At 36.3% G+C, this 19612-nt stretch overlaps 1 protein-coding gene across 1 annotated transcript in view; it reads left to right on the top strand.

The window, feature by feature from the left end:
• LOC107602926 (serine/threonine-protein phosphatase 2A 56 kDa regulatory subunit epsilon isoform-like) overlaps nt 1–19612 on the top strand; it is a 39716-nt gene that overhangs the window by 11361 nt on the left and 8743 nt on the right. Inside the window, exons 3-7 of the mRNA XM_016295549.1 lie at nt 14530–14726; nt 18348–18449; nt 18971–19063; nt 19181–19311; nt 19394–19453. Of these exons, the coding sequence (XP_016151035.1) occupies nt 14530–14726; nt 18348–18449; nt 18971–19063; nt 19181–19311; nt 19394–19453 (583 nt within the window). The remainder of the gene's footprint in view (nt 1–14529; nt 14727–18347; nt 18450–18970; nt 19064–19180; nt 19312–19393; nt 19454–19612) is intronic.

The raw sequence follows: 19612 nt of genomic DNA, 5'->3' as shown, positions 1-19612 counted from the left end.
AAAAAAAACACATAACAACAGCACAACTAGGAGAAAAAAAACCTATCAAAAGTTACTCCAGCACTCCTTTCTTCCTAAACACTAAGAGCACTCAAATCAATCATCACGAACAGAGGAGTGTTTTTCCTTGGGAAACTTTGGTGAATTGTGAAGCTGAGCCAGTATTGTGCTTTCCAGAGTAATGCATTATGATTTTTCAGCTTCAGGTGGGATTTCTCTCGACACGTCGCGCTCTTGTGATGTAGACAGCGGCCGGGATGAATGAAAACGCAGGAGGGAATACATATGGCGAAGGAATGTCGGACTTCATTCCCAGAGAGCTGATCCCCTTTGAACGTCCTGGATCATAAATTAAACATATGCATTTTAATAAAGCTGCACTGGGAACACGTATCCTTATGCTTCCGACTCGCTTTTATGAATGATTCTGCTCGATTTGTTTCAGCATGAGAACGGAGGCGATGAGAGCCGCATCCAGAAAGTGCAAGAGTAACGAGGAATAGTTAACGGGAAGGTCACTAAAGTGGCAGGTTCACAAACACTGCAGAAAGGTTAAGCTCTAGGAACCGCTTCATTAGCAGGATAAACTGACCCGAGGCAGGAAAACGCAAAATGTGACGCTTGGTTTTCAAATGTCAGAGAATACATTTGCATTTATCATACTCTTCTATATTTGATTTTCTTAACCCATACACTGTAAAAAAATTACCGTGAATTTAACGGTAAAAGACTGTAAAAATGCTACAGTAAAAACCTGTTAAATGGTTAACGGTAAATTCCCCTACTATACACGGTGAAAAACTGTATTGGACATTACATGTGTTGGACATTAATTTTACGGTAGTATACCGTTTTTGTAAGTGAAAAAGACCGTATAATTTACAGTAAATAACTGTAAATTGACATTCCCAGAATTCCCTGCGTTATATTTCAAATTTGATGTTTTTTTGTTGAAATAACTATGTTTATTTTTTTCTGATCAGTTTTGGATATTAGGGTTGTGTGTTACAACTAATGTTGTTAAATGAATGTTTATTGCATTATTTCAGTTTCATGTGTGTTACCGTGATGATGTTTAGTGTTTGTGTGAATGACACTGTGCAGCTTCTATATGTGTTATTATCTAAAAGGTGCTTGTGATGGGCTTTGGTTCATCGTGTGACTTTCTCATCGCCTGCATTTGGTGGTTATCAGTGTATTACAAAGCTGCAAAACAGATTTCAGTACTTCAATAGGTTGGTATATTAACATTATATCAGTTAATGAAATTACGGTATTTAACTGTAAATTTAACTTAAAACCGTAAAACCTCAAATGTTGCTACCGTATTTTTTACGGTAAAATTCCGGCAACCACAGCTGCCGATTTTTTACCGTATATTTTACGGTAAATTACGGTAAATGTTACTATTTAATTATATTTTACGGAATTTTTTTACAGTGTACGAAAAAAAAAATTTCTGGCCAAAATATATTCATGTATTTATATATAGGGTTAGGGTTAACTAGATCTAACATTTTTATTTTCTATATATTGTAACATTATGTAGTATATTCTTTGCTGCTCTTTATTCAAATGTGTTATATGTTCACACGACTTATAGAAAACCAATTAAGCTATAGCTATAAATATTAGTATTGTAATTTTACAGTTATAATGTAAAATAAAATTATTATTGTTATTAATTTTCTTAAATACTCATTTACAATGAAAAATTACAATAGTAGTATTTCTTATTTGGTTTTTATTTAGTATTTTTTAGATTATATGTATATACAAATATATATTAATAAAATATTTTAAATAAAGAATACATTTATAAATATATTTATCAAAAATTTATTTGTAATATATATATACATTTTTTATTTATTTTTTAAAATAAAATAATGCAGTGTTTTAAGAATTAAAAATAATCTGATTTTGGAGTTTGACAATGAACACATTGCAACCATGCTTGGGACGGCCCACATAAACGAGCAAAAATGCTTTACATGTCTTGAAATAATAATTTCTAAACATTAAACATTGACTGTCAGTCTTTATTCACTTGTTTCTCATTAAAATTAATTAAAGTAAATGGTGTAAATTACATCGCTAATGTCATAGAATAACACATTGTAACGCAGTGTTACAACGTGCCCCATCTGCGCAACTGGAATTTAAAACTGGTTAGTGTCTTCTGCTAGTAATCAAATCATTAAAAAAACGATCTGAACTGATAAATAACAGATTGGAGATTAAAATAATAGCAGATTTGTCATATTTTAAATGAATAATAAAAACTTAGATAAAATTTTTTTTTTACTTTGGTAAAATAAATATTCAAACCACGTGTTACAACTAACCCCCCCGTTTGTGCATCGCGCTCCCCTATATTATATTATGTCACACTTCACACTTCTCTAGTAAGTTTCGTCTGTGTGTGTGAAGTCAGTAGCGCAAACCCGTGAATGAATGTTCCGAAGTGAAATAAACTTCAACGGAATAAAGTTGAATGGAATTGAATTGAATTAAAGTTGAATAAACTTCAACTTTACTGTTCAGTGCACTGATGTCAGACTCATTTTGGATAGTAAAGTTTATTGTTAAATTTTTAAATGCCCTTACATATCTGTCACCATTATAAGTGTTTGATCACCACATTTGAGTGACCATTGCAAAAAATTTGTTTATGTATATATATTCTGTTTATGCATATACTGTATTCTATATATAGTACCAGTCAAATGTTTGGACACACGAATGGGAAAGTGTCCAAAATTTTTACTGGTACTGTACTATAATATACACAAAGAATATCGGCCGATATATCGGTATCGGCCTTTTTTAAACCCCCTAATATCGGTATCTGTATCGGCCCCAAAAAACCCATATCGGTCGGGCTCTACTAACGACCCACCCGCAAATAATCAGAATGCATTTTTTTATTACCCGACCTGCGGATTATCCGCAATGCCCGTGGATATAAGAAAAGCAAAATATGTTGGCTGCGTAAATCAGACGGACTTACTGAAAATGCTAATTCATTCTCTGCCAGCAGGTGCTTTAAAGCTGGAAAAACAGAGGTTTCCCCGGTAACGGCTATACACAAAGCAGCGCTGAGCTCACAAACGCTGCTTTATCAGGCATATAACATGCAAGATGAAACGAAAATGACATTGAAAATTTTCTAAAGGTAGTCTCCCTTCAGAAATACAGTGATATAAAACCACTGCGCCTCGTTTTGATATTTAAACGTGCAGTGCTCATGTTTATTCAACGAAGCCTTTTGGAAAATCAGTCAGTTTTGATATTGTGGCGAGCGCCACAAATAAATAAATGTATAGGAAACACATCCCACAGCACAACCACCTGAGCCCAACTTCAGTCTACTCATCACCTTAACTTTAACTGCGTTTGTAGCCGGCACCATAGCCAGACTGATAAACAAACACAGACCAGAAGTTAACTTCGGGCCAGGCGCGTGCGTCCGATAAAACCGTCTATATAAAGCTTGAAGCATCAGAATCGGCATCGGTATGGACAGATCACCATGACAAGAAATTGGTACTTAGTATCGGCTGCAAAAATGTTGATTGGAGCATCCCTAATTATTGCAAATTAAAATAAGTTTAGGTAGTGTATATGCTGGACATTTTGGCAAATATGCACAGTACACATGCTGCAAATTGCACAGATAGTAAATGTAGTATGGTAGTATGCAGTTTAAAATATAACCAGTTTTGCTTATGCATCATGGCTCTGTGCAGCTTCAGTAAGCTTGTAACATTTTAGATAGTACATCTTGACTTGTCTGTGCTTGTTTAGGATGATGACTTGTACTCTTTATGAAGTACAGATCTGCAATATTTTCTGCTATCTGCTAGTAAACATTATGCAAATACTGTGGATTCAATTGTATTATAAATGTTTTTCCAGTATTTACTGAATCACCCTCAGTTGCTGTAGGAGACACAGAGACCTTCACAAACAAGAAAACAAACAGATGCAGAGACGTATCCAATGTTTTGTCACCCTGAAGCTTGCCTGAGAATTGTGGTGTTGGTGCTGGCAGACCTAAAATTAAATGAGGAGAGATCAGTGCAGAAATCTGTCCGTTTCACCGAGGGCTTACAGTTTTATGTCAGTTGGCTGTGTGTCTGAAGAGCTTGTTTTTGTGGAGCATGTGTGATGGAGTGAAAACGTGGGTGTGTGCAATCATGTGCCTTGCATTTGTCCATTGGTCTGACTTGCTTTTTCTTCTTTCTCCTTTAAAGTTAAAAACACACACACCTTATAACAAGTGTCTAGGGCTGCACAATTAATAGAAAATATTGGAAATAATGGCTACTGTGATTAAGTAATCATAAGCGCTATTTTGAGTCTGTTTTCTATGTAACATAAAACAGTAGTTAAATTTCATTATCAAATTAAAAAAACGTAAATTACAGAATCAATAGAAATACTTAATGATTATAAATGATAAATGTGCATCCCTATTAGAACTGTAATATAACTTTTTTTCAGTGCTGCAAACGTGTATTTTTTTTAAAGAGACTGACTTATTTGACTAAATAACCTTTGAATCCATATTAGTGTGTTGAGTGGTCAAACAGGTTGATTTAGCTAGTATTTGTAGAGTGCGTCTGATTGGCCATTGCCACAGAGGATTTGTCTGTTTACCTCTCATCATATATGAATGTAAAATACAATTGTTCACTCATCAAAGAACAGGCTGTTGTCAGATTCACCTGTTTCATGTCAGACATTCACTGCCTTGCCTAGAAAATTACTGTGTTCTGCTTGTGATTCACATGCACTATTAAAGATATTGACTAGATAGGTCAGCTCTATTCATTGATGGACTAAGAAATGGAGCAGGAGTGACTGAACGTGTTTCTATTCTATATTGATGACCTTTACCCCCTGCAGAACGCTCAGTAAGGATTATGGGAAGGAGGAATCAAAGCTTCTCATTCCCTACAGGGGTCACTCCCTCAAAGGTCGCAGAGATGGTGTGTGAGTGATATGATAGGCTAATTGTAGTCATGTTTTAGTGAAGATGAGGTTCATAGCATAATACTAGTCACGGACATGATAGCCAAAATATGAATTTTACAGTTGCATTTTTGTACATTGGCAACTGTTGTGTATTTGTAAAATAATGTTGAAAGAAATTGTTCACCCAAAAATTAAAATTTGCTGAAGATTTACTTACCATCAAGCTATCCATGATGTTGTTTTCTGAACAAATTACGAGAAATTTAGTCTTACATCACTTGCTCACCAAAGGATTCTTTGCTCTCATATCTTGAATTTTCATTGCATATAACTGAATTCTAATAGGCTACATCACACAATGAGTCATTGTCCTGTATCATATTTGGTAACAACTGCATGCAATGTAAGATGTTATACACGACAGGTACAGGGTGCGTTAAATATGGTAATAATTTTAATGCATTTAGTAATTGTGCCACATTAACATGTTAAATCAACAGCCCTATTTTGAAGTTAATGATTTAATGGATTATGATGGGTTTGTTTCTTACAAATATACAGCTTTTTGCTTCACAAGACAGTTGATTGGCTATAAAGTCATTTTAATCAGTTATTTGAACTTTCATTATGACGGCACCCATTCACTGCAGAGGATCCATTGGTGAGCAAGTGATGTAATGCTATATTTTTCTAAATCTCTTCAGAAAAAACAAAAACACCTAGCAGCTGTTCATCTCCAGATTGTCAAATTGGTAAAAGAATTTATAACGTAATTCTCTGAAACTTTTCTGTATTCAGAGTCTCAAGTGTTACAGCGTGACTCAACAGTAAAGATGGCCTGCTGGCCCAGGGCCAGTGTGTGAGCATTTCAGACCTGACAGAATAGTTGTCCTTTTGGGCCAGTGCTGCATTGCCACTGTTAATTGTTCATCTCTTTTATGCCTTGGAAACTTAAATGTTTGGTTTTGCTGTGATGTATTTCAAATCGTTGTGGCTGCTAATTTTTCATCCAGATAAATTAGATTCAAAAACAAAAAGTGGATCTCATTGCAAGAAACAAAAAAAAAATCCATCTAGGCACTCACATAGCAGGCAAAATATAAAAAGCCTTTATTGTAAGACAGGGCTACATGTTAAAAAACACCAACGCGTATCAGCCCAAACAGGCCTTCGTCAGGGTGTTAGACAATAGAGAATGAGAACTAGTTCAATAGATACACCAGGCTGTGACTATACATTTTCAAGATCTAACCACTAGATGTCTCTTAGGAGTTTAAAAACTTCCTCTGAATAAATACATCTGTGACTATACATTTTCAGGATCTAATCACTAGCTGTCTCTTGGGTATTTACAAATATCAAACCATCCCAAAAGGAAAAAAAAAAGAAAACATTCAACCCAAGAATCATATCTCTAAATCTCAAAAGACATGACAGTGGAACAAAACCAATAAAAAGCACCTACAAACACATCTATCTATTACAAAAATGGAGAAAACTCAATATCTTCAGTAAGACCAGGATATGAGAGAGCATCCAATTTATGTATCCAATACGTTTCTCATGTTTTAACCGTCTTAAGTCTATCTCCACCTCTAATGTTTAATGACACATGTTCAATTCCAATGATCTTCAAATTGCTATCACTACCATGCTTGGCCTGTATAAAATTAGATTCACTTCATAAATTCAATTCACTTCACTTCACAAGATTCCCTTCACTTTTTTTGAAGATGACGTTATCTAGCTAGCTAACCTAGATAAGGTGTTGTCGAATTTGCAAAAATTGTAGTCTTGAAAGCATGAGGAAGTATATGTTGAACTGCTTACTTTTTCATAATTTGTTTTTCACATTAAAACCAAATGACTTTGTTGAATGCTTTGTTGACCAAAAGAGACATTTCCGAAAAGAGCTTCTTTCATGTTTCATAGAAGAAATTAATTCAGGTTTGGAATGACATGAGGGTGAGTAAATGACAGTGAATCATCCCTTTAGTGAACAGTGAAAATGATCATGAAGGGGGGTGTGAGAGAGAGAGAAAGCAAGACAGACTACAGCATAACGTTTATAATGTTATGGATATTTACTGGACAGAAGTATCAAACGAAACCCAGTTGCCAATAGATGGCACTGTAGAATCACTTTGCTTTCCTAAAGAGACTTATGGTGTGTTTAGTGGTGTGTCACCTGAAGGCGGAGGTTTAGACCACTCACTTCCTCTTAGCTGTTAACACTGAACCTTTATAGAAAATAATTAATAGTCAATTCATGACTTCAGTTGCACTCGATGCACTGTCGTTAACCTGTTCACATACAAGCCAAAATAATTTGAATAGAAATGCTGTTAATATTGTGAAATATCATTACAATTAAAAAAAAAAAGTGTTTTAATATATTCTAAAATTTAATTTATTCTTATGATGGCAAAGCTGAACTTTACTCCAGTGTCACACATGATCCTTTAGAAATCATTCTCTTATGCTGATTTGGAGGTCATGAAACATTTCATATCACTGTTATAAACAATTGATCTGCTTAATATATTTATTATATTAATACCATTCAAAAGAACAGCACTTATTTGGATATTTAGTGAGATTATGAATGTCTTTTACTGTCACTATTGATCAATTTCATGCATCCTGCTCCTGAATACGTTTTAATTACTTTCTGACCCCAAATTTCTGAGCAGTAGTGTACAAACTGTCTGAGAACCTTAAAACAGAAAAAGTGTTGTCTAGAGGCGGAGAGAAACTATAGGTGAGTGGGACGTGGCAACACAAGCAGCATCAACAGAGAGATGTGATCTTTTGTATCTCATCTGCGTGGGACACTCTCTCCAGCTGGATGTCAGACTGCTGATGCTGCACAATGTCATTTTACATAAGGAAAACACTGACCTGCCAACAAGTTGCCTACTGGTTCTGGATGGCTAGTAAAAATGAGAAATAAAGTCTTGAAAGAGATAGTTCATTGGAAGATGTTTGTAAATATAGATGCTTAGAGTTTTGGTCTGTGTGGTGTGTTCCTAGTAGTATTACCAGGCTCTTATTAAGCCATGTGTTCTGGCCACAATAGATACATTTCCAGCCCATCGTAATCTCCTGCCCCTCCTCTCCGGGATCCGCGCTGTGCCTCTGACCTTGCTGGCTTGAGTTTAAATGAGGAAGGCAGAAAATAGCACATTAGACACAGAGCCTGTCCGTGTTTCCGTGGGCTCAGCTCGGCCATCCGACACCTGATCTCATGGGTTCCTCTGTGGAGGTGCAGCTCTGTGCACCATACACCGTACACATAACACACACACACGAGGCTTACAAACAGTCATGTTTGATTTACTTTTTCAAATACTTTAACTTCCAACTCACTACCAGTTCCCTGGAGCTAACAACGCAGGAAGAAATTCAGAGAAAGAGAGAGAGACCTGTCTGAGTGAGTGAAAGGGAAGAGCGGGTGGTCATGGTGTATGTTTGTCATTTTGTAGATGTCTGTCTATTAGCGTTTTGTCTTCTGTGTTGTTTGGTGTTTTGGGGGCTGGTTCTGACCGTATGTGGACATGTGTGAGATCAGCAGGCTAAGTGGAGCGAAAGGTTCTGTTTGTTCACTTGGATACTGATCTTAAACGATGGTATGAGTGCAGAACGCTCTGTCATGCCCATTAGTTGGATCACAACCATGACTTGTCACTTTTGCAAATGCGAGTTCAGTGTGTTCAGAATTAGTTCATTGCTGCGTATCATGTTTATGTGACCGTTTAGAATGTTCTTTTGAGGAATTCGGCTAGGCGGTTTCTGATGTTGCAGGTTACGAGACATGTTTTATGTTTACTTTAGTGCATTAATTGCAAAGAAAACCACTCTGTTTTATTGCACTTTTATACTAAAGTTTTTGTTTAAAAATGTTTCCTGAATTGCTATTTGGAAGTTTCATGCCAGCTGCAACGTCACTGCAAAAAAAACAACAACACTGTGTTGCTCTCTCTGACTGCACTCGAAAATTAATATACAGCCCAAAATGCTGCACGTTTCGCGAACGAATCACTCTGGTTGTACGGTTCTTCCAATTGTAAAACTAATTTGGTAAGTCCCAGTCAAGGTTTATTGGTGCTTTATCCATCATAATAGATCTTTTTTTTCATAATATTGGTCAAGGTTGGATTTATGGGCTGATATTGCATATTTAATTGTGCTTATTTTCTTTATTCATGCATTGTTTTTACCGTATTTCTTTGCTAGAAAAAGCTTATTAAAGGTAATTTTTTTTAAATAGTGAATTTTAATACATAGCAGACCTCAAAATGAATATACTTTGTCTGAAATATACATTATATTGTTGTTATGCCTAAATTCACTTGTAACATTTTATAACTGAGTTTTTATTTAATTTGTTTTGATAAAAATATATATATTAAAACTACCATTTAGCAGTTCTCAGCCATAACTAGGGCTGTGCGATTAATCGAAATCATCATTAAATCGCTTTATAGCATGATTTTCCGTGCCCCCGACCTCCCCGCAATATGCTATCCGAACCAATCAGAATGCAGCACGCCTAAATGGAGCATGAGAACAGAACAGACCGGGCGGGCATACAAACGTAACGCCAGGTTCTAACACTCCGTCTGTGGTGCGTATTTTTTCCGTGCCCATGTTAATGGATCAGAGCGTTCACACTGCACGCGATTGCGGTCCGGCAGTGCGCTCCAGGAGTGGTGCGTCTGCAGCAGTCATGCTGCGATCGTTTCCGCACGGAGTCTATTTCTGCTGTGCTGCACGCGCTGAATTAAAGTGACAGCGCATTATTCGCGGTAAAAATGAACATGGATTGACATGGAAATTTAGTAATTACACCATAAATGCATATAATTAAAGTCTACTGTTTTACAGTCAGCACATGGCTTTTTGGCTAGATTTAAAACAAGGAAAAGTGCACTTTTAGATAAACAAGGCAATAATAGAAGGCACTCGTAGTGGTTTATTTTTTTATTTAAAATTATATTTATTGAGTTTAAACGTGAATGTCTATGAAAGATTGTATTACTGTACTGTGATAAAAGAGAATCACAATGCTGAAAAAGCATTTTCAGAAACAACGTTTGGATTTGAAATCAAAATAATGGATAAATGTTGTGTTTGTGTTAAACAGCCGCGGATCAGGAGCGGACAGCAAATGCGTCCTGTGCGAAAGCAAAATGAGTCCGTGCTGCTTCTGCACCGCATACACATACTGTATACGCACTGCAGACGGAGTACGTGTGAACTTGGCGCAAAATCTAAAATCTAGTACAACATCTGAGGCAACACCACAAAGAGCTCTATGACCAATGCATGGCAAAAAAATCCCTGGACACGGGATTTTTTATTTATTTTTTTTCCCTTTCATAGAGACATTTTTTTACACCTTTACTTAGTGATTATTTTGCCTTATGTCACATGTTATAGCTTTTTGATAAAGCTCTAATTGGTTTTCTTTTGGAAATATGTTTCAAATTCACACTGAATGCATTTATGACTGTAAAGCATGTCTGTGTGTGTCAAAATCGTGATTAAAATCGAAATCGCAAAATTGATCAAAGAAATCGCGATAGGTTTTTTTTTTTGTTCATATCGCACAGCCCTAGCCATAATGTGAGGAAAATTTGAGCTTATTGTATTATCTGTGCATATCTACAACCAAGTCAACTATTTTGTAACTCTGCACACATGAGATTTCATGCCTAAGTGAAAAAAGACTTCTCTTTAGATTCAGGGAACTGTTTTTGCTTGTGTGTGTGTGTTTGCGTTAAATGCATACAGTACATTTCCTTCTCTGGCTCTGTGAAAGTCACCTGCTAGTTCCACCTGTCGGAACAACTCACGCACACGCACTATGTCTGTGTAAGTAACTGGACACAACTTTGTAACCAGTACTCTCTCTCTGTGCATTTAAAACCACACACAAACAGTCTCTTTAAAGTAATCCAAGACCACCATGCCATTGAAGTGGGGTTTTCCCCACCCAGGTTTGTGAAGCAGCACGAGGCTCAAGCCATCACCATATATGAACGTGCCACTGCACCTTGGAGATCTGTTTCTCTTTAATGTCTGCAGACCCTCTGTTTAGTTTATTATGCTTCAGATCTCTTATTTAAGCATCTCTTAATACCTCAAAACCATGTGGACTGTTAAACTGACAGGAACAAAAAAATCAGTCTGGACACAAATGATAATAACCGCACGTGATTGAATCACCTGAGCCAAAATGACTGTCACTGTGAGTGTGTCTAACTTAAGCAATGGTATGGATGCCTTTTGTCTAGATGTTCATCTGCATGTCCTCTACTGTAGCAGTGTTGTTGTGTCTTGTATTCTGACCTTTTGGATGTTCATGTTTAAATGCAACTGGATAGTCATAGATTCATATGATGAGTTGGATTCCTTGGATGTTGTGATTCTGTATCTTTCCGTGAGGGTTGTGACCTGTAATACTGAATCACAGCGGTTTAGAATTGCAGCCTTGTGCGTCATTTGCAGAAGTCATTTGCTTTATTTATGTTAAAGACTTCATGATATCTAAATTGCAGGACTGCATTGAGAACTGACACTGCTTCTTGCAGCCTGTAGAGCATACAAATTGTTTACAATTAGTATGTGAGTAGGCATTATGCAGCAGTGTATGATTAAAACAGTTGTATGATACATTGACCTCCATTGCACTGCATGTTAAATTTAGTGATTTATGTCCAGTTATCATCTTATAATTAAAAATGTAGAATGACTTAGCATTAGGCCTGGGCGATAAAACAATATCGATATTTATCGACCTTCTTCGATAACGATATAAAACGTGTTCGATATAGTGCACGATATAGGCATGTGCTATGAGTGACGCAGACAGCACACACGAACATGAGTGCTGTGCCTGCCTGTGATGAGGAGCTTGTGAGTAAAGAATGAATATTAGTTGAATTTAAAATAATAGTACAATCCAATGTTAGATGTGCGTCAGGGAGCGTCATCAGTGGAGCACGAGATGCGGTGATGATGATTGTAGCGTCTGGACCAATCCAACACACTATATATTCTCTTTTTATATGACAAATACTCTGTAACCTCAGTTAACAAGCCATATGAGGACCCATGGACCCTTCCCCCCGGAATGCGTAACACCCCAGGAAGTCGAACAGGCTTCTTTGTTGCATGGCAACCAACGCTGATATCACTGGGTTTATTGGCCAAAAGTATGTAAAGCAGGGAAAATCCCTGCTTGTCCCAAGGAAAAGCAGAGTAGAAATGACTGTGTTCTAGTTAATTCATAGAAAAACCGTTATTTGAATGAACACACATATTTCTTCAGGCCATTGAGTATATTATTGTCATTGTGTATTTTGTCTTTGATATTCTTAGACTATTTTAGTATGCTTGTGAGAGGACCCATTCCTGATCCTCCCTTTTCACTATATGTAATCTTACCTTGTTTAGTATCTATGAATTTGCCTTCTTATGATCGAAACAAGCGTGCATATTATATGGTGGTACATAGGCAATATATATCAGGGCCCTGAGAATCGTTAATAATTTCGATTTAAGTCCATTTGCAAATTACCATGCTTAGAGAACAAAGGGTCGTAAACCCTCCAGCAATTGCCACCTCCCGCTCGGAAATTCCATTTTGCTCATTGGACAAGCCCATCTTGAAAGGCGGAGATCTTCTCCGACCTTAAAGGCCCGGCTCCAGGGACCCGCCCCAGTCGGTGATTCAGTCAGAAGCAAAGATGATGTGAGAAAAACGCTTCAGGATACAAAGCATCTGTGCCAGGCCTTTCTTCGGCCTAGTCCTTTCCATTCATCAAGTAACACTGACTCAAACTGGTTCTTCTCATCGACCCGAATTCAGCAAAGATCTACGGGAAGCTTTAAGATTTGCATCAGGAATCTCTTTCAGACCGCCGAGACTCGCTAAGTATCAAACTTAGTCTTTAGAGAAATATAGAAGCTCAATGCGGGGAAGATCTTGATTAGGTTCAAACCGAAACCAAGCCATTCACACAACGCATATTCAGCGTGTTTTCTAGACAAATACGACTGCTGCACTCGCGTCTCACACAAGAGATGTAGACAGCCATGCAAAGTTAAAACAGCTTAAACTTTTAGAAAAACGTCGCACATTTTTGTGGAGGTTTTTCCTTTTCACTGCGTTTTTAAAGGCAATCTGTGTGATGGGCGATTCGGCTGTTTGTATTAAGCAATGCATAAATACGTGATGCTGTTTTGTTCATAATTGTTTATGCAATTTACGAAATTATATTTTATATATATATATGAGTTCATTTAGACGTAATGCACGTTTTTTTATAGACAGTTACTTCCTTGCATTGACAATTTAATGTGCTGCATTATTTTGCTCATTGTGCCCTCCTGTGGCCTCGGGAGACAAGCCAAAAGTTTAACCTATTTAATCTGCATGTAAAACATTAGAAATTAGATATTTGTTTTATTTATTTATTTATTTATTACTGTTAAAACAAAAAAAAAATGTTGTTTGTCTCAATAAATTGAGTTAATTAAAAAATACAATTAATTTTTATTTATTTTAATAATACAAAAAAATTTTTTATATTGCACTGTTTTAAAAAAAAGGTTATAAAAAATGTTCGATACCGAACGATATGAAACATTATATTGTTGATAAATTTTTTTAGCTATATTGCCCAGCCCTACTTAGCATCTTAATTCAAGTTTGTATAAATCGTCATCTCTTTTTCTGCTGTGTTTATCATTGAAAATGGATTGTCAAGTAGAGCACATTGCATTGTGGGATAAAGTACCCTTCGCAGTGTGATCTTTTGCATACTGCACATTTGGGCTAATTTGTATCATGACAAGTGATTTTCATGTTCTGAGTAGTTTAAAACTACAATGTCTGGTTTCTTAAATTTTCACTCGCCTTTAAAGGGTTAGTTCTCCCAAAAATTAAAGTTAGTCCATACTTTACTCACCCTCAAGGCATCCTAGGTGTATATGACTTTCTTCTTTCAGACGAAAACATAAATTTTCCACACTCTTCCAAGCTTTATATTGGCATTGGCAGGTGTTTTTGTTCAGCAGTCTTCCCCATGATTGTGTAGCCTACTGACACAGACTGAGAGACCATTTAAAGGCTCAGGAAACCTTTGTAGGTGTTTTGAGGTAATTAGCTGATTAGGGTGTGACACCATGACTTTCCAATATTGAACTTTTTCACAATATTCAAATTTTCTGAGACACTGAATTTTGGGTTTTCATTATCTGTAAGCCATAATCATCAAAACTTCAAAAAAATAAAGGCTTGAAATATTTCACTCTGTGTAATGAATCAATATAATATATGGGTTTCACTTTCTGAAATGAGTGACAAAAAATATTGACCTTTTTCATGATATTCAAATTTTTTAGATGTACCTGTATATGGAAGTACACCCTGAACCTTCTACTTAAGTGCTATTGTGAACACACCCATCACAAAGTGAAGTTTCAGCAGGGCCTTTTTGAGCTTTTTCTCATATGTGTGTGTTTGTTTGTGCACAGACGTCTCTGCTCAGGAGCAGCCGGAGTTGTTCCTGAAGAAACTTCAGCAGTGTTGTGCTGTGTTTGATTTCATGGACACTCTGTCAGACCTGAAGATGAAAGAATACAAGCGCTCAACCCTCAACGAGCTCGTTGATTATGTCACAGTCAGCCGAGGATACCTCACAGAACAGGCCTACCCAGAGGTCGTCAAAATGGTGAGTGAAGACACGTATAGAGTCAACTAAATATGGGCAGCACGATTCATACATTTTCTAAATGGTATAATGTGAATTTATTTTTCAATAATCAGTGTAGCCTTTCAGAGTCAGACTTCGTACTAGCAACAGTAATATTGTGGAATATTATAATTTATTACAATTAAAAAAACGTTTGAATGTATTTTAAAAATTCAATTTTATGATGGCAAAGCTGAATTTTCAGCAGCCTGTACTCCAGTCTTCAGTGTCACAGGATCCTTCAGAAATCATTCTAATATGCTGATTTGCTGATCAAGAAGCATTTCTTATCAATTTTCTTTTTCTTCCTTCCTTCCTTCCTTCCTTGGTGAAAATTTTAAGGATTTTCCATGAACGAAGTTCAAAAGATTGTATTTATTTAATACAGAAATCTTCTGTAACATAAATAGTGATCGACAGATATAGATTTTTTTATAACCAATACCGATACCAATTATTTGCACGTTTATGTGCCCGATAACCGATATGCAGAACCGATATTTATTTACTGAAGTAAAGTAAATAAATGACTAAGTGAAGTAAGAACATACTTCACTTTGGTTTTTCCTCTTTTCAGTCATCTTTTTTTTTTTTTTTTTAAGTGTTGAAAATTAGCAGTCATCCATGTTAAAATTAATCTTCATACTACAACAATAAAAAAAACATTTTATTTATAAAAAGCATCAACAGCAACAACACTAATATTAACAATAAGAAAAATAAATGTCTAATGTTTTCAAATGGAGAAAATAAATAAAGGACAGGAGTCATATCAACTTCATTTTCATTTTAAACTACAGTTTTAGTAGGTTTATAAGCGGTTTAATAGCTACAGAGTCAAGAATAATTTACTGGATAATGTTAATTCACTGAATAATATTCTCTGGAATATTGGAATATAACAAACAAAACATCGTATTTTATTGCATTTCTCAACTGGAATGTTATATCAGAATTATTAATAATGTTTTTGTCCTTCTAGAATAGATGTGCTGACGGCGCGGTTTGTCTATGCAGTTACACAGAACTATATTCAAACTGCGATCGCTCGCGGAGATAAATAATTAATTTCCATAGAGTTGTATTTATTTAGATGTTTATTAGCGAAATATTGATTATATAGTAAATGTTAATACAATTTAGGGTATTTTAAGCAAGTGAATCTTGTTAAAAGTTACATGCGGTGGCCGTGCCGGGGCATTTCCTGCGCATCAACCACATCAACCCGGTGAGTGAACAGCAATATGTAAGCGGCTTCACGAGACTAATGATGAGCAGATATACAACAGAGAGAGAATTAAATTCAGCGCTTTTATTTCCAACATGCGCTCATTCATGGCTGCATATTTAATTCAGGCAAAGTTACGTCTTTATTGGGACAGGACTTGATGGATTATTTTACATGACTCTGAGTTGGTCTCTATTTCTTAGAGCCAAGCTGCATAAACTACATATCAGGCATTTATGTAATGCATCTAATTTGTGCATAAATGGCTGTTATGTTAAATAAAGTTTACTAACTACAGCAAATCAAGTGCATGCACCATGCCGTTGTTGTCTCGTCTCCCCTCGATGCGCTGCAATGGCGATCCTGCATGCAATTCTCAAAACACCCACAAGATGGCGGCGTTTATCGGTGAATCCGATGTTGCAAAACCGATATCCGATTATGGTAAACTGCTTAAATATCGGGAAAAATATCCATAAATCGATATATTGGTTGATCTCTAATTATAAATGTCTTTAATGTCACTTTTGATAAATTTAATGCATTCCTCCTAAATAAAAGTATTAATGTCTTTCAAAAAAAAAAACTCAAACGTTGAACATTAATGTAAATCTGAAATCTACGGTGGCCGAGAAGTGCTAAACAAATCACAATTCTGAAAACAAAATAACAAATTACAAACGTAAATGCAAGTCTAAAAAACTAAATAACAATTCAGAAAGCACAACAAAAATTCAGAAAACATTATAACAAGTCAGAAAACACAACGACAAATCAGACAAACCGGAAGAGGTAGGTATAGTTTGAGACAGCGCCATTGGTTTGGGATTACTCACCGCTGACTAGACAAGACATCTGTCAATCAACGTATACAGGGAAGAACCAGCCGAAGAACAGCAGAGTCGTGGTAGAAAGTTCAGAGATGGTATTAAAGTAGCTCAGTTTAAATGTATTGTATGAATTGCCTTTACTATGGAATAAAAAATACAGGGTGTCTATATTACATCTAGTTAAAAGTGGCTGTAAATCATCAGCTCCAGTGGCGCAGATAGATAAGCGCGTGCCCTTGGCTTTTTGACGCGATCGACCCGGGTTCGATCCCGCCTTTTCCCAAACTTTTTTTTCCTCCCTTTTCAAATCTCGTATTAGCAATGGATTCTATTTACACTAAGTGAAAATAGCAGTATTTTTAGCAATATGCTATTTACACTATAAATGCCTTTACGATGTGATACGAGATTTGAAAAGGGAGGGAAAAAAAGTTTGGCAAAAGGTGGGATCGAACTCGGGTCGATCGCGTCAAAAGGCCAAGGCCACGCGCTTATCCATCTGCGCCACTGGAGCTGATGATTTACAGCCACTTTTAACTAAATGTAAATAGACACCCCGTATTTTTTATTCCAGAGTAACGGCAATTCATACAATACATTTAAACTGAGCTACTTTAATACCATCTCCGAACTTTCTACCACGACTCTGCTGTTCTTCGGCTGGTTCTTCCCTGTATACGTTGATTGACAGATGTCTCGTCCAGTCAGCGGTGAGTAAACCCAAACTAATGGCGCTGCCTCAAACTATACCTACCTCTTCCGGTTTGTCTGATTTGTCATTGTGTTTTCTGACTTGTTAATTTGTTTTTGGATTTGTCGTTGTGTTTTCTGACTTGTTATAATGTTTTCTGAATTGTTGTTGTGCTTTCTGAATTGTTATTTTGTTTTGTAGACTTGCATTTGCATTTGTAATTTGTTATTTTGTTTTCAGAATTGTGATTTGTTAAGCACTTCTCAGCCACCGTAGAAATCAATGATAGCACAGAAATAGACTGGCATGCAGCAGAATTAATTTATAGTTCATTCAGATGATTTTCTAGTGTCTGAAAATGGTTTTAAAGACTCGTTCTTTTGTCAGAAGTTTTCATCCGTTCAAAAGCAGTAAATTAGGATTACTTTAAAGACAGTAAGTGCCTTGAAACACTGAATAGCTTTTTAAATTATGGTTGACTGATATGGTAGTATTTAATGATCAAGATGGCTAATATAATAAATTGCTGATATACCCAATGCAATTTAATAATTGCTAAAGAGACATACCAATACACAAAAGTGCTAAAATTAAATGAACATGCATTTAATGCAAAAATAAATCGAAAATAATGTTCACCTAAAACAGCTTACAAATACACACGCTCCAGCCAGGTTGAGTGATACATTACAAACCTGTGCACCCTGATTCCCAGAAGTTGCATAAAGTCAATCTGATTAGAGCTTGACATTTCAAGAAAGCTTGTCTTCAGACAGTCACTGAATGGTCTGTAATATTTGATTCAGCAGTTCTTATGGTTATATTACATCTTTTTTTTTTTTTTTTTTCAGGTGTCCTATAATATATTCCGAACTCTTCCGCCTAGTGAAAGTAATGAGTTTGACCCAGAGGAGGATGAACCCACTCTAGAGGCCTCGTGGCCACATTTACAGGTGAGTGTGTGTGTGTGTGTGTGTGTGTGTGTATGCAGTAGAGGTTCTTGAGAATATTGCTGTGTACTCTGGTCCCTCTTTCCTTGTGTAGAGCTCCTGTCTGTTTTATTTGTTTCAGCATGTTTCTCTGTGTGTATTTTTGAAGGGGTTTGTACACACACTCTGACCCTCTCTGTGTGTGTGTGTGTGTACTCACTGTATGCTTCCAGGACTCCTTTAGAAATGAGATGCATATCTCAAGGAGAATCTTCCTGGTAAAACTTCTCTTTTGTTTCGTTATTAATCCCTGCTTTCGTCTACTTCATCTAAAAAGAGTCCAATAATGAAAGCCACATTCCCAGACATGTGATCCTTGTCTTTTTTTTCCCCGACCTGTTATAATTGAATGACCCCTGATGGCAGTAGCAGTGTGTCCTGTGACTGTGACCTCAACTGAACCACGACCTTTGACCTTTCTCTGCATGCATGCTGAGTTCAAAGAACTCCTCGAAATAATAGCTCTTATTCTTTTCTCTTCTCAGCTGGTATATGAGTTCTTCATTCGTTTTTTGGAGAGCCAGGAGTTTCAACCCAGCATTGCCAAAAAGTACATAGACCAGAAATTTGTCTTACAGGTGAGGATGTTCTTTCAAAAATCCCCTCAATCCCTTCGTTTTTCACTAGTGTTTGTTTGCTCATCATCTTTTTTCTCCTTCTTTTTTGTGTGCTGTGCCCATCTGTTGTCCTGTCAGCTGCTGGAGTTGTTTGACAGCGAGGACCCGCGGGAGAGAGATTACCTGAAGACAGTCTTACACAGAATCTACGGAAAATTCCTGGGACTAAGAGCTTTTATACGAAAACAAATTAATAATATTTTTCTACGGTGAGGGATATGACAGTTTACATAATATTTGCAAATGCACGAATAAAGCGCAAGCATTCATCTCTGTCTCTCTTGTTCTTAGTTTTGTTTATGAAACTGAGCACTTCAATGGAGTCGCAGAATTGTTGGAGATTTTGGGAAGGTGAGTTGTATTTGTTTAAAGTCACAATGTAATTTTCTTAACTGCTAAGCTTGTATAGATGACCATTTATGTGTGTGAAATATATATATATATATATATATATATATATATATATATATATACAGTGGGTACGGAAAGTATTCAGACCCCCTTAAATTT

The sequence above is a fragment of the Sinocyclocheilus grahami genome, unplaced genomic scaffold (assembly GCF_001515645.1).
Source record: "Sinocyclocheilus grahami isolate Dianchi unplaced genomic scaffold, SAMN03320097.WGS_v1.1 scaffold338.1, whole genome shotgun sequence".
In the NCBI taxonomy this organism is placed as follows: Eukaryota; Metazoa; Chordata; class Actinopteri; order Cypriniformes; family Cyprinidae; genus Sinocyclocheilus; species Sinocyclocheilus grahami.
The sequence above is the reverse complement of the archived record's forward strand: the minus strand, read 5'-3'. Positions and strand labels throughout refer to the sequence as shown.